This window comes from Canis lupus, chromosome 20 (assembly GCF_003254725.2).
Source record: "Canis lupus dingo isolate Sandy chromosome 20, ASM325472v2, whole genome shotgun sequence".
Taxonomy (NCBI): Eukaryota; Metazoa; Chordata; class Mammalia; order Carnivora; family Canidae; genus Canis; species Canis lupus.
In genome coordinates this window covers 8,138,285-8,162,672 of record NC_064262.1, presented here as the reverse complement: position 1 = coordinate 8,162,672, position 24,388 = coordinate 8,138,285, and the positions used below count along the sequence as shown (strand labels likewise).

Here is a 24,388-nt window from a genome sequence, read left to right as displayed (position 1 = left end):
AGGGGCTTCACCTACACCATATACCAGAGCAGCCCTACTGTCCTCACAGGTCAAGACAAGGGGCATAAAAGCCCAGGGCCACAGAGTGAGTTCATTCCAAAGCCCAGATCTGCCTCAGTCCAGCCCAACCCAGCCTTTTCTACAATAGCCTCGCCTCCTTCCTCTCTCTGACAGACAATGCTTGAGCCCCAGGGAAGAAGCTGGCCATGACCTCACGGTAGCTTCACACTCAGGGCTCCCCGCTGCTGCACAGGTCTGGGTGAGAGGATCCATGTAGAAATCACAAGTGTGATGGCATCTGTCCGTCTGTACAGGGCCAAGGATGGATGGGCCCACACAATGAGACCATTAGATCTCTGTGGGAGGCAGGGCTAGATGAATTTTACTCCTTAATTTATCTGAGATGGTGTGCACTGAGCAAAATCAGTCAGCATCATGGCGCTGTGCTCCAATGGGCCAAGCACGGTGTGGGTGTCATGGGTGAAATGTGAGTCCCAAGCCATCTGGGGGGTGACTGCCCAATGCCAGGGGTGGGTAGAGAAGGCTTCTTGGAGGAGGTGAGGCCAGAGCAAAGGGACAGGAGTTAAATGTGTAGCCAGGAAAGGGAGAGGGCCATCTAGGAAGAGGGAGCACCTCAGCAGGGGATGGCAAAGTGACCAGGGCAAGTGTGCGTGCAGCAGAGGTACAGGCTGAGGGTGAGTGTGATGGACCTGTGACTTGCGTGCCTAGGAGGGCACTGAATGCAGTGGCTGTTCAGTGCCTGGGCCTACTCTATCACTCCCCCAGCACCCCACAGCCTGTGGAAGCCCTGCTCACACACAGTCAGTAACCAGGAACTCACTACTTTTCAGGCAGCCTCTTTTGTCCTAGAATGGTTCTGACATACAGAATTCTTCTCTTTCCAATTACACTGCCTTCTGTTGGGCTGGCTACACCTCCTTCTCTGCCCACCCTTCCTTCCTCTCCCCGTGAACCTGGCCTAAGCCACTTGCCCCTCCCAGTTTCTGAACACCAGCTCACAGTTCACAGCCAGGGGTCACTTTCTTCAGCCTAGCTCACCCTGCACTCTGGTGAGCTTGGTGGGTCCTGCCTCTTGCTTTCTTTTTGCCACCCTCCCTGCACTCATGGTCTCCGCAAAGGTAATGGGCACACTTTCCATAATGAAACAGGATGGAGCTCTAGGGAAGGCAACTGGATTACCAGCAGTTCAAGAATCAGCAAAAACCCATCAGAATCTCCTGGCCTCTAGTGCATCCTGCCCTATCTTGCCCACAGGGACATCGCAGGAGACCTTGGCTGCCCTCTCCTGACATCCAGAGGCCCAGGGTCTACACTATTTACCTGGGCTTCCAGCTAGTAGTACAGGTGAAAACCAAAAAAGTTGGTGTTCCCTTCCATCTCTGCCCAGTCTAAGTCTTTTCCAGAGTGCCCCTGCACCTGTGCCCATCTCCTTGGCTGGTTTATGATACAAATCAGTGATTCTGAACATTTTTTTCCCCTCAGCCTCCTGCAAGGTAACAACTACGCTCTTCTCCCTTCTCTAAACTGTATGGAACCTTTGTCATCCATCCATTTAGGCTCAGTGCCTCCACCTGACTTCCAGTGATCCAGACGACTGAGTAGGCTACTTCTCCCAGGGATGATAGCCTCTCTGCCAACCACTTCAGCTCAGAGGTCAGAACCAGGGCCATAGGGCCATGTCCATTTACATAACCCTTATGTGGCCCTAAGTTCCAAGAAGGCATTTGAAGCTTCCTATGATCCCTTGGGCCCCAGGGCCTTTGTACTTGCTGTCCCTTCACCTAGAATGTTCTTTCTTCTCATTGTGCTGGTTTCAGCTCAAATGTAACCTCCTCAGACAGGCGTTCCCTGACCACCATGATTCCTGTTCCCTTCCTCAGAGTCTCTATTTCATTACAATGGTATAATGTCTTCATCCATCCTACTCTGCAGACCCGTTGATCATTCTCTTTGTATTGCGAGGACATCCCATATTCCTTCAGAACTCTGTGTCTTTGCACACGTTTGCCTCAGCTAAGAGGCCCTTGTCCACAGCTCTGGTAAGCTCCTACTTGCCCTTTAAAACCCAGCTCAATTCCACTTGGAGTAGTTCTGTTCCTTTCTTGGCTTTCTCCCATCTTCCTTGCTCCTCTACTGTGGAATTAGCTGTTTGTTCAAAGGTCTGTTCCCAGCCTCTGTGGGCTGGGGGCTCTTTGGGCAAGGGAAGGCTCTGAATCATCATGGGTTCAGTGCTCAGCGCTGGACCTGGACCAGAGCAGATGCCTGGAGGACGTTTGCTGAGGAGTGCTGGACAAGGAGGCCCTTTGTGTGTCCCTGTTAAGGGGGTGTCTCATTCAGCTGGGGCCTCACCTCTGCAAGGTCTTTCCACCTCTTCTCTTACCCCCTGCAGCAGCCAGAGTGAGATTTTAAGAATGTAAATGTGATCAGTTCCCTGTTTAAAACTATTTCAGATGATCCTCAACACACTTAGAAAATTTCTGAATTCCTGACTATGGCCCATGAGACCTGACATCTGGGCCCTCCACCCTCTCCATCCTGCTCACAATCTTCCCTGCTTCAGGGCCTTTACACTTGCTGTTCTCTCTGCCTGGTATACTTTCTCCCACAAAGTTACAAAGCCAGCTCTTTCTTATCATTCACCACTCAGCTCAAACACGGCCTCCCCTGACCTCCCCCACCACCTACCTCCCATCATTGATTTATTTTCATCATACGCCTACCACCCTCTGGAGTCTTCGCAATGTCTGCCTCTTCTCATCACACCACAAGCTTCTCCAGGCAGGGGTCTCATCAGCCTCACTCATTGCTATATCTCTAGCACCCAGCCCAGTGCCTGGCACGTGGTAGGTTGGTATTTTAGTATTTTGGAAAACTTTTCAAAATAATCATCACCCTACTGATGCTTTCCTGTCCCTCATAAGAATAGGCTTTGGTGTCTCACTTTCCAGAAGACCAAGTCACTAGGAAGTAAGTTCTGTGAGGTCAGGGATTCTTTGTTGATTTTATTTACTGTACTACCTCTAGGGCCTAGAGCAGTGCTGAGTGCATGGTAGGCTCAGAGTATGTTTGTTGGGGGAAAGAGAGGCAGTTGTCATTTGGGGCTGAGCTGGCTGGAGATCTGGAGCCAAGAACAATGTCTCTGAGAACTTCCAGCCCCATGAAGGGGACACGGGTGCCCCCCCCCCCACCCCGCAGCACAGAAGTAGGAACTGGCAATGGGACTGAGCCCACTGTTGGGCCACATCTCACCTGACAGCAGCATGGGGTCCTTGTCCACGGACTTGCGCACCTGGTCAGACTCCCCTGTCAGGGAGCTTTCATCAATCTTGAGGTCATTGCCCTGAATGAACAGGCCGTCGGCAGGGAGGAGGTCACCTGGTAGGAGGAAGGGCAATAGAGTCAGCAGGATCTCAGGTGGCTGGAGGGTCTTGGAACATTCCTTTAAAGGTATGATTGCAAGGTTAAGTTCACTACTGGGGGACTGGCTGCCTAGAGGTCTCAGGGTGTGGCAACCAAGATGGCACCCATCACAGGTCAATATGCGTCTAAAGACTGGAGCCAAGGTGAATTGCACAAGGCCTGGAGGACTGAGGCTGGGCCCAAGAACAATCCTAGTTCAAGTGGGTATGTGTTTCCATTAATAAAATGCTCTCGTAGCCTGCTGTGGATTTGGGGTCCAATTTTCTCAACGATTCATGCTTCTTTGATCTCAACTATGGTTTGGGAAGTTGTTTAGGAAGGAACTAGTCTGTCCTCACTATGCTAAGGAGACCCTAAGACAGGCACATTATCAAAGGAAACCAAGCCTCCTAAGGCAGAGTGAAGAGGGCACTCCAATCTTTCCCCCATCTTCTGCATCTACTTACCCAGGGCATGTCTTGCCTAAACTCTTTGATGCCATTAGGCCTGACCACTGTCTCCATGGCAGTATCACAGGCCTAGAATGTTTGCTCATCCACGTCCACTCCCTACAACACCTTCTCTAGCCCAACAACCGCTCATCAATAGCCAAATCAGATGTAGGAAATGGATTGCATCTCATAAACCCATTCTGAGTGTTAGTGGTCCTTGGAGTATTATGTTGAGAAGACTTCTGTATCTATGCTTTGAGCTGTGATTTTTTAAAAAAGATTTTATTTACTTATTCATGAGAGACATAGAGAGAAAGGGAGAGGCAGAGACATAGGCAGAGAGAGAAGCAGGCTCCCCGTGGGGAACCTGATGTGGGACTCGATCTCAGGACCCCAGGATCATGACCTGAGCCAAAGGCAGATGCTTAACCTCTGAGCCACCCGGGTGCTCCTGAGCTGTGATTGATTAGTAACATCTGCTACAGGTGGAGGTTTTTGAGACTAGTAACACATGTGCCATGGATTTGCCATTTCTGTCTTTAAGTGGATTCTGGAATCCTACCTCCTTTAGGGAGTAGCCTTCTACCTCCCAAAGGATCTCAGAAGATATCTTGGCTCAGAATGAGCCTTCAGGGACCAACCCCCTCACTTGGGCCAGCCTCTCTGGGTCTGCCTGCCTATCCTGTCCCACCTCTGCCCAGACACTAGGTCTAGTCCTGGCACTGTGGCTGGGACACTTACCATATTTGACCTGGGCGATGTCCCCAACAACAATCTCAGCCACAGGGATCTGGACCACCTGGCCAGCCCGGACCACGGTGAACTTCTGCTCCTGTTCAATGCGGCTCTGCAGGCCTCGGAACTGCTTCTCTTTGCTCCAGTCATTGAAGGCCGTGACCAGGACCACACAGATGACTGAGAGGAGGATGGCTGCCCCCTCGATCCAGCCTGCCTCTGCCTCCCCTTCATCCTCTGCCCCGCCCTGGGCCGTTGCACATCCTGCAGAGAGCAGAAGGAAGCAGGCAGGGTGGGGTCAGCCAGACAGGAGGAGCCCACGGGGATGGATTTAAATCCTAGCTCTGCCAAGCAAAAAAAAACACTGATCATTAGATGAACCTGATCCAATTGATTCACTGCATCTGGGTGGCAAGCCCTTTGGTTTCCTGCCTTTGTTCTAGGTGTGAAATCTTGGACAAATGACTTCACCTTGTGAACCTCAGTTTTCACATCTATAAAAAGGAACAGATATGCTCTGTCTGGGAGGCCTATTGTGAGGATTGAACTTCAATGAGGTGAGGTCCTTGGCGGCTCCAGCACAGACCCAGAACAGGAGAGAGAGGCCTAATTCATGAGAAAAGAGCAAAAGTGGGGATGTAAGAGAATGAAGGTGATCAGTACTGCATGTGCTTTAGGGTCTAGAGTGCAGTTTTGCTGGTGGGCTTCCTTCCATGCTTCCAGCAACCAGGGGGGCACGTCTCCAGACAGCAGACTAGGGGTGGGGCTAGGGGTGGGGGCAGGATCCACAGTTCCAGGCCAGTCCTCCAACGGGCTAGTTCTAATCCTACCATTGCCCCTGTAAGATCCTGGGGAACTCACTCTTCCTCCCTGAGTAGCAATGTCCTCCTCTGCAAAATGGGAGTCACAGAGACCTCCTTCCAGGTGCCAGGAAAGGACAGTGGAAGCTCCAGCCAGGGCTCATGGCATTTATGCAGCCCTTTCTGGATTTGAAGCCCTACTACACAGCGAGGCCACCCACACTCCAGGCTGCGGGCTGCTTCTTTGTCCTACAGTGACTCAGCATCCTACACCCTTGCACCATTGAACCTCCCAGTCTGGTTCCCCAAATGGCTTGATGCCTGCGAGGGTCCCCCTATGAACAGAAAAATAAAGGAGCAGACACATCTGATATAAAGGTTTCAGGTCTGGCCCGTGGAGCACTGAGTCCTAGATCTCTCCAAACTTCTTCACAGGAGTGAAGCAGAACTGCTGCAGCAGAACTAGCCCAGACTCTTTTCCCCGACAGAAGGTGGTGAACAGCCTCTTCCATGGAAAGTGACACTGAGCAGCATCTGACTCTCCATTGCTGGAAAACTCAGGGGTGTTCCCTTTCAGGGCACCTGGGCAGGGGACTGGACCATTCACCAATTACTTGCACCAAGTACTTATTTTAATTCTCAAGCTGGCCAAGAGAAGTGGTTCAGGGAGGGGTGGATACTCACCTGGGGTCACACAGCAGATCTGGAGTTTGAATCTAGGCCTGGAATTTGATCCTGGACCTGGCCTGCCTACTGTACCTGAACCCAGTGGCCCCTTCTGACATGTGCCGCCCTCACGTGCCAAAGACCCATGGCTGACTGTCTGGAAGTCCAATTCAGTCCCAAGGAAGAGAGAACAGTTTTGAGAGACCCCAGCTGGAGGCTGGGGGTCAGAGGCAACATGAGAAGAGGGCCATGTAGTATCAGGGAATGTTTTCCAGCTCCTGGAGGCATAGAGGTCAAGGCTAGCTGGTGGCCTAAGCTTTGGCCAACCCAGAATCACGCAACCCAGCAGCATGTGTCACTGGAAAATTCTACAGCTTACACTGACCCAGTCACTCCCTGCAGGTTAATAAACAACCACTTCATTGCACAAGGTCCTTGATGTCACTCTTTGTTTCTTTTGGAATTTCAGACTTTTCCAATAATTTTAAATTGTTTAACTGGACCAGCTTTTAGTGCTAATGATCATCATATTCGTGCTAACAGTAACCGACATCAGGCCAGCCTTGAGTTTGAATCCCCACGGTGCCACTTCATTGTTGTGTCCCTATGACCTAGCTACTTAACCACTGCACCTCAGTTTTCTCATCTGCAAAATGGGGGTGAGGACAGGCCCAGGTAGCTGAGAGGACTCAGGGAGGGCCTTATGTAAAGCATTCACCTTACCAAGCACACGTAAACACAGAGCAGAAGCTTTCTTTCTTTCTTTCTTTCTTTCTTTCTTTCTTTCTTTCTTTCTTTCTTTCTTTCTTTCTTTCTTTCTTTCTTTCTTTCTTTCTTCTTTCTTCTTCCTTCCTCCCTCCCTCCCTTCCTTCCTTCCTTCCTTCCTTCCTTCCTTCCTTCCTTCCTTCCTTCCTTCCTTCCTCTCTTTTTCTTTTTTTCTTTCTTTAGATTTTATGTATTTATCCATGAGAGACACACAGAGAGAGGCAGAGATATAGGCAGAGGGAGAAGCAGGGTCCCTGTGGGGATCCTGATGTGGGACTAGATCCCAGGATCCCAGGATCATGACTTGAGTCAAAGGCAGATGCTCAACCACTGAGCCACCCAGGATTCCTAAAGGTGCTGTTTCTTGTTGTCCAGTGTACAGGGTGTATAAATGCATTCGAGGTCCACAGACAGCCTTGAATGCATTTGAGTTCCACACCCAGCTGGAGTTCAGCACCATGTGATGATGGGGGCAGGGAGAGGAACGAGAGTGCTCCTCAACCATCATAAGTGACACCAGTGGAAGTCCCAGAGACTGGGAGAGTCCAGTGAACCTTGCTAAACTGAAATCCAGTCCATGGTGATGTGCTTTTTTGGGTTTCAGGGGAGTGACTTGAGATAGAGCCCCAGTGCTTTGCTTTATGGGACTTTTGTTACTCTCTGCCTCTGCTACATGCTTTGTAAATGGGAAGACTGTTCTTTCCCTGTTGCATGTTTCGTCAATGCCTTGCCTCCCCCATTACAGATTATAGCAATTACAAGCATTCAGGACACTTAGAAATAGCCCAGGACCATGGAAAGCCTTTGGGTTCTGGAATTATAAAGACTTGATTTCGAATCTAGGCTCTGCTGTGTGATCTTGGGTAAGTGACTTGGCCTCTCTGAGTTTCAGTTTGAAAAGCTATAATGTGGGATGACTTTGTGAGCCCAGAGCCTTCTAAGGGCCTGGCATATATTGGATACATGATAAGCGTGTCTGCTCTCCATTTCCATGAACTACTCTCTTTGGACTGACTCTGGAAGCCAAGGGTATGGTGGTTGAACAGGATTCACTCTTTTCCCTTGACTCCCAACCCTGCTTGTTGCTTTCGTCTATTCAATACCAAGGAGCCCTTTGGGTCCTTCAGGCCTCTCTGCAGGCAAAAGCCGATTGGTTTTTACTTCCTTCTAAGAAGCATCTGATGGTCACACAGTGCTTTGGCATGGCCAGAAAGTGGGGCTATGGATTACTGGGTGAGGCCTTCAGCTACCAGGAGCTGCTGGACCCTGGGAACAACTCATGCTATCCCTGGTGCAATCAGGGAGGAGAGATAAGGGAGGGGAGGAAGGGGGCTCTGGGCAGGCTGTGCTGAGATCTCCTCTGGGGCCCTTCAGACTGGGGCAAACACAGGTTCTGCAGATTGTGGCCACAGGGTCTTGGGAGCCTGCAGCTGCTCTCTCTGGACCTGGGGATTTGTAGGGTTTGGCTTTTGTCTGTTTGACCTCAGGGAACCTGTCTGGCCTCTCTGGACCTATCTCTACTTGTCCATCAGTAAAACAGGGAAGCTACTTTCTAGATGGTTATTGGATCCTGGCATCAAATAAAGGCCCTCGAAAGTGGAAGAGACACACATATTTTCTAAGCACCTACTATGTGTCTGTCACTCTGCTGACACTCAGACACTAGGAGAGCTGTCACGGGCAGGGAATTGGGCCCAATCCCAGCTCTGCTACGAACATCCCGTGTGACCTCTGACAAGTATCTGGAGGCCCCTGAGTCAAGAAAGCAAACAGGAGAGGGCTATGGATGCTGCAAGGCTCTACAGCCTGGAAGTCCATCACCAGCAGCCTTCTGGACATGACTAATGAAGCTTGAACCTGACTTGGCGGGCTATGGTTCTGGCAACATGGAAGGTCCAAGACTCAGAGCCCGGGCTGGGTCCTGGATATCGGGGATTACATATAGCCACAGAGTACAGGAACTGTACTGGCCCTATGGGGCCAGAATATGTGCAGCTTCCCTCATCTACACAGATCTTGGCTTGAGCTGGCGTCTCAGCTGGAGACAGGGTGGGGCAGTAGAAAGCACCAGAAGACATGGGTTTAAGATCCATCCCTACTGCCTAATAAGCTGCGTGACCTTGGGTAAGTCCTTCACTGTTCTGGGCCTTGGTTTCCCCCTCTCTAGGATGGAAGAGGTTGCAGCCATCTGTTTGGAGGGCTGTCTGTGGGGAGGCTCCTCCTGGCACACCCTAGAAGCTCAATCCGTGCTCCTACTGCACCCCCTCCACCATCTGCCCTCTGACTTCTAATCTTGCACTAAACTGGGTCACAGGAAGCCACTTACCCGGGTGGCACTGACACAGTCCCATCCCTTCCTGAGGAAATGCAGCCGAGGGATAGGAGCGTGGGCTCAGAAGCCAGAATGTCTGGGTCTGATTCATGGTTCTGCTGCTTCTTAGAGTGTGACCTAGCAAGTCATTTACTGTCTCAGGGCCTCGGCTCCTGGATGATAGCAGCACCTACCCACAGGGTTGTTGTGATGATCAAATTAATTTCTACTGTAAATACTCCCAACTAGTGGTGGCTATAAAAATAGAAGAATGATCGTTATTATTATGCTTGCGCATAAGTTTTATTCCAATAGCCAGGTACAATCTTCTTCTACATTTTCTATGAAATTCCTGCAAAGACTGCTTCCCAATGTGCATCATCTTATAATGTCCTATGTGAAAGTTCATCCCAGAATTCACTGTCAGGGAACATACTATCTTCCTAAACAACTGTTTTCCCTCCTGGTTGCATAGCTCAAGCTATGCAAGTCATCCTAATTCTCTTTCTGCCTTGGCTGCCAGGAAGCTTAAAGTCAAATTTAAATCCCAATCATGGTAGCAAATATAGTGAGTTTATTTGTTCCATTCCTTTCCTGTCTGACTTTCTATTTGACTTCGTCTTGTGAGATGTGTCCTTCTTTTGTATTTCCTCTCTGGAAAGAGGTCACGCAGGATAAAAAGCAATTTAGTAATATAACATAAAATTGAGGTAGTTGGCCTAATAGACTTGTTTATCTCATTTCTTGGGGAACTCAGGCTTGAGAGAGGGTGAGGGGACAGATGATCAAGGAATTGCGGAGACCACCTTCTCGCCTGGGGGAAATGAGGCCCATGATAGGTATTTCTTGTAAACTATTCACTTTCTATTTGCTTGCTTGAAGTAATGAACAAAGTAGGATTATCTTTTTAGGGCATTCATTAAAAAAATGCCAGATGATAATTAATAACAAGTGTTTATAATATCCTACTAATGAAAAACTGGATTGTAAAAATCCAACAAAATAATATCTCTTATGTGATCCCATTTATCCTGTAATGTGTGTGTGTGTGTGTCTGTCTATCGTGTGACATGGGTTTGAAAGACTTTGTCATTTTAAAGGATAGATAGAATTATCGAGTTGATAAAGCCCTAGCCCTTAGCCTTAGCAGGTGCTCGGTTTCTAGAATTAAAGTTGAGGTTTTCCATTAGAAGTCCTAAGTTCTGACTTTGAGAAGAGTGGGTCTGCTCCAGAACCTTTCTTGGATGAATGGGACAGTGTTTCCTTGGCCTACAGAGCAGAGTCCCCATTCAGAACTCAGGACAGATTTTGGGAAGCCCACTTGAGACAGGGACTCCTCATGTGGGAAAACATATTTAGCGCCAGCCCTTTGAGTTGTGCATGATATTGAACCAATCTTGGGATGGAAATGTGAGGGAGGAGGAGCAGCATGGATGCTGAGTCCTTCTCACGCAATGTGCAAAGGATATGATCCAAGAGGGGGACTGGAAGGAGGAAGTTTGGGCAGCCACACCCATGGTGGTAGCAGGTCTGGCACCCACTCCATGTCCTTGAGCGAGTTAATGCACTTCTCCATACCTTGGTTTCCTCATCTTTAAAATGTGCATAATCATGGCCCTTACCTCATGGGGTTTTAGGAGGATGACTACTCAGCCCAGAGCTCAGCACACTGTAAGTGCTCAGTACATGCTCACTGTAGTTATTCTCAGCGTTGGTGCAATCCTTGCATCTCACACATAGGAGAAGTGGGGGATGTGGGTCAGGCCCTGCCTCCTGGGCCTCAGTTTCCCCATCTGGAGGGAGCCTCGGCTGAGCCCTGGGTACCCTCAGGCGTGGCTGGGCCTGCGTGTTGCAGGCTCGGGAGTGGGGGGTCTTACCTTCATTGCTCTCTCCAGGTGGGTGGTAGAAGGACAGCCCCAGGGAGATGATGGCCGCAATTTCCAGGATGATCAGCGTCACATCTTGCAGTGCCTCCCACACCAGCTGCAGGAAGGTTTTTGGCTTCTTTGGAGGTATAAAGTTTTGCCCAAAAATCTGCTTTCTTTTTTCCAGATCTGGAGCAGTGCCTGGCAAACCTGCGGACAGAGCGCAGAGAGGTTGGCCTGGGCGGCCTGAGAGAGATGCTTGCGATCTCAGGATTGGGCCTGTGTGCGGCAGGCCCTGTGGCGAAGCACAGAGAAGGGGAGACAAGGCAGGAAACTTGCAGGGACTACCCAAGAGGCCAGCGCCCAACACTCGCTTCAGGCCCAGAGTGGGCTCCCGTGAAACGCCAGAGACACAATGTAGTGGGGTGAATACCACCACCCCTCCGCATATGGTATGTCCACGTCCTAATTCCTAGAAACTGTGAATGTGACCCTAGTTAAGAAAATGGTCTCTGCTGACGTAATTAAGTTAAGGATCTTGGGACGATGTCATCCTGGATTATCTAGGTGGGCCCTAAACCCAACGACAAGTGTCCTTTTAAGAGACAGAGGGAGAAGACACAGACTCAGAGGGCACAGGCCATGTGACGTAGAGGTAGAGAGGGCAGGAGGCAGCCATGAGCCAAGGAATGCCAGATTCATGAAGGAGCCCAAAGAAGCAAGGAAGGGCATGTTCCCTAAAGCTTCAGGAGGCAGCACAGCCCCGCTGATGCCTGGTTTCCAGACTTCTGGTCTCCAGAACTGTGAGAGCTAAATGCTCTTACTCTAAGCCACCCGAATTGTGGTCCTTTGTTACGGCGGCCACAGGAAGCAACTACCCAACGCCAGACCCACCGTGCACCACACCCTTGCTCCTGCTTTGTGTTTCCTCCTTCCCTCCCCATTGAGCAGACTCGGAATCCTCTGCCTGGGTTTGAACCCCAGCCTGTGCCTCCATCTCTCTGAGCCTCACTGTCTTCCTCTGCGATGCAGATTACTGTACCTAGCCCACGAATGGTTGTGAGCATCTTATGAGATAATCCATGAGGTCAATGTTTGTTGAGCACCTACTATATGCCCAGCATTGTTCTAGACACTAGGATAGAACAGTGAGAGACACAGAGCATCCTCCCAGAGGAGTTGACCTCTCAGTGGACACAGGTGACATGCTCAAGTGGTTCCTGGGGGCTGTCAGACGCCCAATCGAGGCTAGTGGTCATGGCTCATCTTATAAACCAGGGGGTAAAGCACAGTCCTCATCATGCAGGGCTGGTACACAGTGACCTTCCAACCCACCGTTTCTTCACTTCCAGACAATTCTCCCTGACTCACCAATACGATCCTCTCAGCAGCTTTTGGAGGGTTCCTCACTGCTTCTAGAATAAAGCCCATGTTTCTCAGCCTGGCACTCTCGATGTGACCCTCCAAGCCATGTTTGCAGCCGCATTTCCACTACTTGGCCTGCTCCCAGCCAGACCAGGCCAGTCCTCCACTGGCATGGCTCGTGTGTTCCTCTTGCCACATGTTTGGTCAGCTGTGCCTTTTCCCTTTCCTCCTCCCAGCTCTATTTGCCTGTCTGTAAGTCCCCTCCCAAACTCACCCACACCACAGTGTGAGTGACCAAAAGCTTGGCAAATCACCCCGGGCACATCTGCGCCTAGAAGAGGAGCCTGAGAGCTAAACTTGGCGTGGTGGGATTCCAGTGTGTGATGAAGAGAGGCCAGCACTCATCCTTGCTTTTCTCCCTCCTTTGATACTACCCTTATCACCCCAAGTCACTGGTGTCACCCTTAACTTTTTCTACAAGTGCCTGGGCACACTTCCTGCCTGGCTCATGCTGTTCAGAGAGCCACAGAGAGACATTGCTTCCGTATATACTGGCAAGTCCATTCTCAGAATGCCTCTGCTGACCAGCACTCCCCTCCGCCCCAGGCAGTCAGCAGCACCCTGCCCTCACCCCTAGGTGACCTTCACCAGCAGGGCTGACCTATTCACTGGATCTGTGTCCTACCTGGGTCCCTTGGGGGCAAAGATGGCTTTGCTTCCTGTCCCTCGGGTCCTGGCACTGAGGCCACCAACTACCCTAGAATCCTTCTACCCACTGAATGCACGGGTGACAGGCCCAAGTGTTATGTGTCTGGCATGAATGTCATCACCAGGAACGCAGCACAAATGGGCCCCCCACAAGTGGGCAATGTCAGTCCTGTCCCTGAGGCCAGCCTAACCCCAGCTCATCTGTGGCTTAATGAGGTTAGCTGGAGAGTGGGTACGGAGGGGTTGGGGAGAGGCACACCCCCATCAGACTCTGGCCTCAGTCCACTTCAGAGAAGGGGAAATATGGAAGGACCCCTAGAACAGTACTGTTAGCATGCTAGTGTTGGAGCCCTGGAACATTCCGCTGCTATCATTATGGGGGTCTAGTGGTTTAATAGCATATGGTTCTAGAGTTCTACCAGTCATTTGTTAGCTTATCCATCCATTGGTTTATTCAACCTGTTTCTTGGGCCTCCACTGTGGGCCTAGCCAGGTGCTGGGTGCTGCATGCTGGGGAGAGTGATGAGAAGGGAACAGTCCAGCAGCTCATGGACATAAGGGCTCAGTGGTCCGGCAGTCCAACAGCCTATGGTCAGGGGTACAGGGAGACAGGCATGTCCCCTGTCTGGATTCTGGGTACAAGCCTCCTCTGATGCTGAGAGTGAGACCTCCACTGGGAGCCTCTAAAAGCCATCCTGGCTGAGACAGTATGGGAAAGCCTAGGGGTGGCTTGTTCCAGGGGTGATCCCACACTGGCCTAGCAGTACAGATAAGCTCTGGAGAGCCAATGTCCTCCTGTGCAGTAAGAATCAGGAATCCCAGAGCTAGGCTATACCTATTATATGGATGGGAAAATTGATTGAGGCCTTCACAAGATCAATCTGCTGGGTTAGAGCCGCCTTGGGGCCCTCAGAACTCAAGTCAGTCCTGTCCTAAGCATGTGGAAATGTTGCCTCTACCAGCCCATGCTGGGGTGGCCATCTAGGTCATCTAAGTAGAGAGCAAACCGGCATGATATAGTGTGATTCTAGGAACTGCAGGAAGGTTCCTTGTCCTCCTTCCTTTGTCCAATTCTACCCATAGTCAACATTTAAAATTATTCCACTTGGGCTTCATTTCTTTAAGTAAAAGCTCCAATTCCTTTAGATTTCCTGGAAGAAGGAAGCCATCATCAGTTCTGGATACCATGACGTGAATGAGTTTTAGGCTTTTTTTCCTGGGAGTGGGTTTTGATAAAAGGAAGAAGGGAGAACTGGGGAGAATGGTGGGCCTCTGAGGGAAGGGGCCATGACTAGTCAACACTGGCCTGTTAAGGCATTTGCTGGGCCTTGACTAGTCAGTTCCTGTCTCTGAGCCTCATCTTGATAGTAGAAGAGTTCAATACCATGGGTGGACCCTGAGGATCCCAGGGGTTCTGAGGTCTGCAGGTCCTGAAGTGGTCCTGCTGGGGATGGTTCACATCTGGGGGCTTTTCATAGATTTGGTATAAATAATGGCTTCACAGGATGCCTGGGCGACTCAGCAGTTGAGCGTCTGCCTTTGGCTCAGGTTGTGATCCCAGGGTCCTGGGATCGAGTCCCGCATTGGGATCCCCACAAGGAACCTGCTTCTCCCTCTGCCTCTGTCTCTGCCTCTCATGAATAAATAAATAAAATATTTTAAAAAAATGTGTATCAGTCATAATGGCAACTTAAAAAGAAAAATGGTTTCACTTAGAAGCAGCTTAGCAAGTCTGGGGTCAGCCTATCACCTGGGCCCATCTGATTGATTCAGAGAGAGGTGACTCTTCTGAGGGTCTGTGATTCAGATGTTCTGGAGTCTACAGGGTGACCAGCTGAATACATGAGTATTCTCCAGTTCTGGGAGTTTGGTCATGGCTCAGGGGTTCTTGTTGTCCAGGCCAGGCATTGAGATCCTGGGTCCTAGGACAGAGCACAGGGCAGGGGTTGCAAATCTGCACAGCTGTGGGACTGATCAACTTTTGAGAATGAGTGAAGTGCGTGGGCGGGAGGCAACTGGGAATAGTGGGGACTGGGCCAAAGTGAAGAATCCCAGCCCGTCTTAAGGGGCCAGCTCTTTCTTAGCTCCTGTGGGAGAATGTGAACCCAGTGTGGCAGTCTTCCAAGAGAAGCTGGACACCTGGAATTTGATGTTAAAATCCCCCCATTAGAAACAGTCCAGGGCCAAATACAACACATCTGGGAGCTAGATTCAACCTGGGGGTTGCTGGTGTGAGACTGTTAAGGCTCTGGGCTGGAGAAAAGGGGAGAGTGGGGATGGGCCAGAGAAGAACAGCCTCTCTAACTCTTCCTCCTCTGTCCTGGACTTCTCCCTCCCCAGCATCATGTCCTGCCCTGCTCCCTACAGGTTTCTGAGATCCCTTCTGTTTTTCAGAAATAACAACTCATGGATAAAAATATTTGTGTTCTGTAGGGCCAGTCTTACTTAGAAACTGTGAGGCAGTTTCCCCACAACAAACACCCCAGTGTGTACACCCAAGATAGGAACCTTGGGTATTGAGGCTCACGATGGGTGACCGAGATGACAGATAATGGCCATGACGTCTCGTTCACCTTCTTCTTCTCAGCGGAAGGTGGGTCGAGCTAGAGTTGGGGATACCAAGCCCTAAGAACTCAGATGGGGTTTAAATGCAGATGTCATGGGTTCAAATCCTGCCAGTTGAGTGACTTTGGGCAAAAGACTTCACCTCTCAGTGCCTCAGTTTCCCCATCCATAAAAATGCAAGTCACAGTAGGGCCTGCTCCATGAGGTTGGTTAAGGCTTTGGCAGGATGTTTCCCGGTAGGTGCACAGTGCTGTGTCTGACACTGGGTAAGGATACTGTGTGATTATCACCCAGTTTTAGATGGTTTGGGTGATAATCATGACCTCTTGGAGGAGGAAGTCTTTGGACAGGTGGGATTTCAGTAATATGGGGAGGAGGTGGTCAAGGTGAGGGCAGGTACAGTGGAAGGGGCATATGAGTGCAGATGAGCCTCTTATCCTCTCTAGACCTCAATTTACCCACATGTGACATGAAGGATTGGCCTGACTGATGGCTGATGTCTGGTGTTTCTGATACCTTGTGTCCAAAGCTACTGGATTTGAAGACCTAGAGGTGGGATATCCCACTGTCCAATTCACCTACTACAGCCCTTCCAGGAGTGGAATCTTGAAGTCTCCCTGCCTTTTGGCTGGAAATTGACATACCGATTTTGGGGAGCAGAAACAACAGAAGGTGGTGTGAAAGATGAATGGTGCTGGAGATTCAATTTAGATTAAGGAGCATCTCACCATTTAGCATATTAAAAATTAACATTCTGTGTCAAATATCACTGGACAAAGCCAGCAAGGCCTTGAAAATTCAGAAACACAGTGGCTGGGAATTGATGTAAGAAGCAGTGTGGGGTTGTGAGGTTCCAACACAAATCTCTTTTTGCACAAGAAGCAGAGAACAGAGCACCGAGTAAGGAGCCAGATTTGTGGATATACTGGGTTAATTATTTCATCCCTAGGAGACTCAGTTTCCTCATTAATAAAATGGGAGCAAAATAACCCCTAGACTGTGGTGAGCCATACACAGAGGAATGTCTGCAAAAGCTCTCTGTAAATTGTACAGGTACAGTAGTTGTACCTTCATGGTAAAAAACAAAAAAACAAAAAAATCCTCCAGAACTTGTGCAAATTCTCCTACTGGGATCAGAATTTGTGTGTTCTATTAGTCATGTAACAGGAGAAAGCCAAGTGCAGGGCACGGGAAACTTTGGTTGTACAGGAATTATTTGTTGTAATGGCTGCTTGCTATCATTGGATATTTGAAGAATCTATGCCCCAAATTTCCTCTTTATCCAGCTATCCTGGGCACAACTGGATTTTTTTAGAAGATTTTATTTACTTATTTATTTAAGAGAGAGAGCGAGCAAGAGAGAGAGAGAGAGTGAGCGAGCACTACAGAGACAGAGCAAGCATGAGTAGGAGCAGAGGGTGAGGAAGAAGCAGGGGCAGGCTCCCTCTTGAGCAGGGAGCCTGATGAAAGGCTCAATCCCAGGACCCCAGAATCATGACCTGAGCCGAAGGCAGACAGACACCCAACTGACTGAGCCACCCAGGTGCCCTTGGATTTTTTTCCCCAGCCTCTAAGCCCTTGCCCCTGTCAGTCCTCACTCCTTTGCTTGGAATGCCTTTCTCTTCTTAGCTCTTTTGTACCCAGCCCAGAGTGCCGCAAATGGCAGCCTTAGGCCATCAAAGATGTCTTGTTTGGTCAGTTGCACACCTGTATGGTGTTAACAAAATAATTTGTTGCAAACATTAAAAACTCAGGTAATTCCACATGAAAATCCTGATGTCTGGCTTAGCAAGGTTATATGCATGGACCCCAGGGAGCCAGAACTTGTGACTGAGAGCTCTCTGGCCCAAACATTGGCCTTATGTTGGCTCTGGGGACATGTTTCCTGCTAAGGAAAGCCCTGGGGGAGAGTGAGCACCAGCTTAAGTTCTTTCAGGAGGAGGGAGAGCCTCTGTATTGTCTGGACCCGGAGCACGGAACTGGGGGCCAGGAAGAGAAAGTGCAGAGAGGGCTAGAGGGAGTGACTTTTTTTTGGTGGGGGGGAGTGACTTTCTTATAGGTGGGCTGAAGTGAATGGATGTCTAGGGAGAAGGGAAGAGAGAGGGCACCCAGAGGCTGGATGATCTGCTACGGCATCCTGTCTCTAGATGCCAAGCCCCCAGGATCCTCCGGTCTAAAGAGACCCCCCCCATTCAACCCCTCTCAAGGTAAAGAAAGTAGTTAGAATCCTATTAGATAGCGTGCATCCAATCATCCACTTGCTTATCTGATCAATCAACAAATACTTATTGAGCACCTCCTATAAGCCAAACATTGTTCTATGTGATGGGGGTACTGCAGTGAGGAAGACCATGGTGCCAGGAAGGGTTTCCTGGAGGAAGTGTAATCGAGTGAGGTCAGAAGGAGTGGGGGGGTTAATCAGGTGAAAGGGTTTGTGTGGAGGAAGAGGGGTTGGCTAAGGCAGAAGAAACCCCAAAGGGCTTGGAACTGGCCAATGTGGCTGGAGCATCCCTGGTTTGCCCTTCAAGCGAGAGGGCAGATGGTCTCCATGGAAGAGGACACATCTATTTGGTGCCACGCAGGGTCATCATTCTGCAGGCGTTGGGGTGAGGGTGCGAGGGTTATCTAAGGGAGACTTTGGGTCATGGAACTCATCTTGTTGCCCCCTTCCCTTTGCCTGTCTGGTAGCTCCGTGGTAAATTTGCAGTTCACCTCTGGAGCTGCATGGAGGACTCAGTGGCATGTGTTGTGCCTGTAAATCATCATCTTAGTTCTCTTTTCTTCCCTTCATCTGAATTTCCTCACTTAAGTCATTTAAAAATCTTTTTGTATGAGATAAGCTTTTATAAGCTGCTTAGGAGGTAGCATATGTATAATAAATCGGGATAAAAAGGGAGCGCAGAAGTAGGTAAAGGTGCAGGGAGGTGAGAGGTGAAGGGGCCAAATGAGAGAATGGGGACATATAAAATAGGACTGACTTTTGGGCCCGGTAATCGGGGGGCAGGGCTCTGCTCTTCCTGTGTGGGGCATTGAAACAATGCACCTCATGCCAACAGGCTGGGCTCTCTGCCAAAAGTAGGGGCCTCTGGCCATTGGGAGGCCAGAGTGTTCTGAGCATCCACGTGACCTCTGACCTCTTCTTCCCTGCTTTGAGTCCCCCCACAAGGCTGAGCGTCCCTTTCTCAGGAAAGGGGCACCAGATATTCCTTTCAACCCAGGAGGACCCATAGTAAACCCTGCGCCCTGAATTTGGCTGATACGTGGGGGGCATTGCCTGACCAGATCAACCTGCCCGATGTCTGAGCAAATGATTTCAAGTAAAAAGTAACTTACCATCTGCAGTTCAGCATTAGCACAAAAACAAACTGCTCCCCCAGATGCTGGTGCTTGGCATATATTGGCTCTCATAAATCATAGATGCAGTTGTTACTACTAACTACCACCACCCTTACTAACTACCACACTACTACTAACTAACTACCACACTGCCACTACTGCTGTTACTCTGGGTCTGGAATGTGCTTCCTGGATATTTCTGTCAGCATTGCCACTGTCTGAGATCGTGTCTGGACCTACCACTATTGCCATGCCACACCCCTACCTCAGAGGTCCCGAGACTTGGTTTGGATACATCTTTACTTGCTGTGTGACTCTGAGTAGATAACTCACCCTCTTTGGGGGCCCTCAGGTTGTTTCACTTGAGGCTCAAACAGAACCAAGACTCTGACAATGCTCTGTGAACCGTGAAGTTCTTCTTCTATTGCGATCACCCCGTTACACAGGTATGTATATTGAGGCACAGATTTCTTCTGCTGGGAGCTGAGTCAGGCCCCTTGCTACAGAGCCCAGGGGTCACATTTGCCCTCTTCCAGCCTGATGTAGTGAGGGGTGGGCTGTGTCTGCTCAGAACAAATGCCCCACAGTGACTTTACCTGATTAAGCTGACCCTTCATTGGCTCATATCAGCCTGGTCCTGTCAGCTCTGGGGTGCTTAGGAAATTTCAGATAAAATAGCCAGTGCTTCCCCAGGAAGGCCAAAGGTGGCTTCATGGCCCTTATTTGCATTTAAAAAACAGAAAGGGTTCAAATTGGGGGATGCACCCAGAGGGCAGGTGCGTGACTTAGTAAGTGAGAGAGGCTGTCTGAGCAGGTGTGTGTGTGCACTCGAGGCTGTGGCTGTGTGTCCGTGTGCAGGTGAGTGGCCCGGGGCATCACACAGGACGGGGGAGTCCACATGCTCCCACCCTGTCACAGACCAGACCCCTTCTGGGATGTTTGGGAATTCACAAGGTTCAAAACAAAATGATGAAATGGTAGGAAAGACCTAACTTCAAGCCTTGCCCAAGGCTACTTCCTGGCTCTGTGACCTTGGGCAGGTGACCTCCCCTCTCTGGGCCTTAGTTTCCTGGTGTATCACTTGGGAATGAGAACAGCACCCACCTCATGGAGTCACTGAGGGGAGGGAACGCACTGAGTGTGTTTGGTTGGGTGGGTGCCCGTCTCCTGGTAAAGGCCTGGTAAGTAGTACCTGCTTCTTCTGTTGCTGTCATTATTACTGAGCCACCCCCGTTCCCTTCCCCAAGCCACTAGCTGCTAACTTGGTTGTACATTGGCATCACCCGGGAGCTTTAAAAAAATATTAATGTCGGACCCCCAAACCTAGAGATTCTGACTTAAATGGGGTGTGGCCTGGGACTGGGGAGTGCCTGGTGGAGACTGAGTAGTTTCCAGACCAGCAGCTTCAGCATCATCTGGGAACATGTGAGAAATGCAAATTTTGAGCCCCTCCACCCCACCCCGGACCTACTGACTCAGCTTCTCTGGAGCACGGCCCAGGCATGTGTGTTGTGACAGCCTTCCTCTGGGGACAGGGTGAAGGGGGAGAGGGAGGAGAGGACATGCTAACAAGCCAGGTGCTTTAGGCATGGCACGGCGCTTGAGCCTCACCAACAGCCCTGGCACATGGGGGTTTCTGCTGAGGCTCTGAGAGTGCAGCGGCTTGCCCGGGTCACACTGCGGGTGAGGGACGCAGCCTGGACCCACCTTGTCTAACTTTCCCTTCCTTCAGCAGGGGAGGCTGGCTCCCTCAGGGCTGGTCTCTCTCTCTGAAAGCTGCGCAGGCACATCAGGCTCACAACCTGCCTGGAGGCGGTGGAGGAGAGAATTAGTGCTGTGGCCTGAGTAGTTGAGACCCTGGACTTGAAGCCAACAGGGACATAGGGGCCATAGCCAGACCCTCTGTCTCCTGCTGGTGGCTGAAGGAGCCTGGAGAAAAACTAGAAACAAGGTGAGGAGAGAAAGGAGACCAGAAAAGATCAGACCAGGAGCTCATGCTCAAGGTTGCTCTGACAGCAGCCCTGCCCTGCTCTACAACCTTCCATGGCTCCCCATTGATGACTGCAACCAACTCCTGTACTCATCATGGCCTCTCTGAGGTTGTCCCAAAGGACTCCTCTCACCTCACTCTCAGTCTTGCTGTGTTTATCCCACCCTGTTGCCAGGCTCCAAAACACGTCTGGCATTTGAGGGTGTTTGCTGTGTCTTGGCTCATCTGGCTCTTGGCCCAGGAGGCCCACCCCTCCCCTCTGTTGAGCTATTTAGTCTTCCAAAGCCCAGATGAAAGTTTACTACCACCTCCAGAAAACCTTCCTTGATTTACCCAGAAAGAGCAGTCCAGAAAGTGCAGCCCATCCTTCTTGTCCTTCCTTGAAGGCATCTGTCACCCAGGTCATTCACTAACACACTTACTGGACATCTCTCCTGTGCCTGGTTTTGGTCCTAGAGTTCAAAGGCCGACTCCACCCTTTGCTGCTACTATCTTCTGGATTCCCATCCTAGTACACCCCAGAGGAGGCTGTTCGTACCTGGCATAGTAGGCCTTTTGGAAACTTCCCTCCCTCTCCTGCCTCTCTGGGGACCTGACGTGGGGCGGTGGGTGCTGAGGCTGCCCAGAGGCCCCTGCACACGTGAGCAGCCATGTGCCACCTGTAAGAGCCACTTGACAAACCTCAGCTCAGCAACCCCTCTGCAGAAAAATAGCCTGAGCCAGGTATGGCTGCATCTGCATCCCCATGGTCTGCATCTGCTTTTGTCTGGGCAACTGCTGTAAGTTTAGAACAGATTTGATAGCTATTTTCCAGTGTGCATGGCGGGCATGTGTATGATGCCTGGAGTTTATGATCCCATCATGGTGTTTAATGGTTTCTGATGGGGGGACACCTGGGGGGGCTCAGTGGTTGAGCATCTGCCTTTGGCCCAGGGCATGATCCCAGGGTCCCAGGATCCAGTCCCGCATCGGGCTCCCTGCAGGGAGCCTGCTTCTCCCTCTGCCTGCATCTCTGCCTCTCTCTCGGTGTCTCTCATGAATAAATAAATAAAATCTTAAAAAAAAAAAGGTTTCTTATGGACAGGTACAGAATGAAGAGTGTCTCTGATACGTCAGGCCCCGGGGTGGGGGGTCTTCAATGGATACGCAGTCTCTAATGATTATGGGTGGTGACGTGGAGGCAGTGTTTACCAGTTCACGGGCTCCCACACAGAGCTGGCATCTAGTCACACACGGGCACACAGACTCGGCACACAGCTGTGCATGCAGCACTCGACAGCTGGTGTGAACGGCCATGGCCACAGCCACTCTGTAACACATGGATGCGATGTCCACTAGTTTATGTGTGTACACGTGGACACGGCATAGAAGGGCACCAGTGGTTGTGAACACCCCAGACACTGTGTCCTTCTAACCATCTTGACACACACACAGACATGAACTTCTCCACTGATTTAAATTCATCAGTTGTCTTTTCCTTGTCAGGCCCTGTTTCCACCCCTCTGCTCCTGTAGGAATTCTTACGCCTGTAATACCTCTCAGCTCATGGCTCCTGAATCTCTATCTAGGGAGGGAAGTGGGGGTGGGGGAGTGAGGGAGTGGGTGGCCAGGGGCTCGTCTTGAAGGTATGAATCCTGAGCAGGGTTGCCAGATAAAATACAGGACACTCAGTGAAATGTGGATATCAGATGAACAGCAAATACTCTTATTTTTTTTTTGATACGCTCTACTTTGTATAACATTTGGGACATACTATTAATAAAAGCATTAATTATATTTTGTTTATCAGAAATTCAGATGTAACTGGATGTCCTTTATTTTTCTTTGTTAAATCTGGCCACCCTACCCCTAGGGCTCCCCCAGTCCCCTCGCCTGGTTTCTCCTGCTATTGGAGCAGGACAAGTCCTGTGGCCAGCCAGTCTCACTTTCCCATTTGAGGATGAGGGGAACTAAGGCCCAGAGACAGAGGAGTGACCTGGCCCAGATATAGGGTGATTCTACTGCAGCACTGTGATGGACTCCTCATTCCTGGTGCAGGACCAAGGGAGGGGATGCTTATCTTGCTCAAAGGAATAATAGTGAGCTTCAAAGAATTGAGATTTATTGCACACTCCCAAAATGGTGGCCATTTCATATTCTTTCTCTGTGTCAATCTCATTTAAGGGACGTGATTCAGACTGTCCTGAGATGACCTCTTAGAAGCTTTTATCTCATCCCCTTGGAAAAATGGAGGCCAGAAAAGTCATTTTTCTCTTCTGTGACCGTATTGATGGTTGAATTTAGATATGGGAGAGCTCATCATGAGAGCAGCTTCTGCATCCATCCAGGAGGGGGCGCTCTGCAGCTGCTGTCTGCAGCCTTTCAGGTCAGAGGGACCAAGGCGCCGAGTGCCAGTCTTGACGACTTATGGTAGGGGCCTTGGGCAGCTGGCACCTCCTCTCTGAGCCTCAGCTTCCTCATATGCAAATTGATGCAGAGGGATAACCTATTTCTGCCCATTGGGGTGAAGTTGCAAGGAGGAATAATGTGGGAAGCGCCTGGCACACAGGTTTTGATGCCAAGAATACAGTCAGAATATCCCTTTCTTCCCTTTGAACTCAAATGCCACCGCCACATCACATCGCCAGAGTATTTATGCCTTCTTATTGTTCTGTGATCTTGAGTGACCCTTTCAGTGATATGGGAGAGGGTCCCTGTACCCCATCCCTCTCACTACACCAGGACTGGGGACAGAGCCCATGTATGTGCCCTTATGTGACCATCATTTTATACATGTGCCTTGCATTTAATTCTCCTGGCCATTCTATGGGTTCTATCCATTTCATGGTTGGACAAACTGAGTCTCAGAGAGGTACAGTAACTTGCCCAGGGTCACAGAGCTAAAGCCTGTTTTAAATCCTGACCCTTGAGGCTCCACAGATGTACCCTTTCCATACTGTGACAGGCTGCCTGCTTCAGGACATGGCACTGAAATCAAAGCCAACAACTCTACCATTCTCCTGTTGTTCTCCAGACAGCCTTTTGCTGTAAACAAAGATTTGGCAATGGGCAAGGATATCTTCCAGGGATGCCAAGCATCTGAAGGAAAATGGGAAAACTTAGTCACCAGGCTGGGTGCTGCTAAATATTTGTGTTGTCACTGCGGTCTGGATTCCTCGATTAACATAAATAAAAGTCCCATATTTTGAAAGGGAGGGGGGAATATACAAGCCCTTCAAAAGCTACCACATTTATAGAAAAATGCATTTCTGCCTTTGGAAAGCAAATGGGCTAAATAAACTGTGGCACATCCAGTCCATAAAATACTATGCACCAGTTAAAAAAAATGAGATGCATTCATATGTACTAACATAGAAGGCTCTCTAAGACAAACTGTTGAGTGAAAACAAAAACAAAAACAAGTTGCAGAG

General features: G+C 50.0%; 1 protein-coding gene across 14 annotated transcripts in view; it reads right to left on the bottom strand.

Moving 5' to 3' along the window:
- ATP2B2 (ATPase plasma membrane Ca2+ transporting 2) overlaps positions 1-24,388 on the bottom strand; it is a 371,080-nt gene that overhangs the window by 70,730 nt on the left and 275,962 nt on the right. For all 14 annotated transcript variants that reach the window (XM_049098570.1, XM_025449826.3, XM_049098562.1 and 11 more), the window contains 3 exons: positions 11,027-11,224; positions 4,614-4,871; positions 3,271-3,396 (listed from right to left, as the gene is read on the bottom strand). In XM_049098570.1, the coding sequence (XP_048954527.1) occupies positions 3,271-3,396; positions 4,614-4,871; positions 11,027-11,224 (582 nt within the window). The remainder of the gene's footprint in view (positions 1-3,270; positions 3,397-4,613; positions 4,872-11,026; positions 11,225-24,388) is intronic.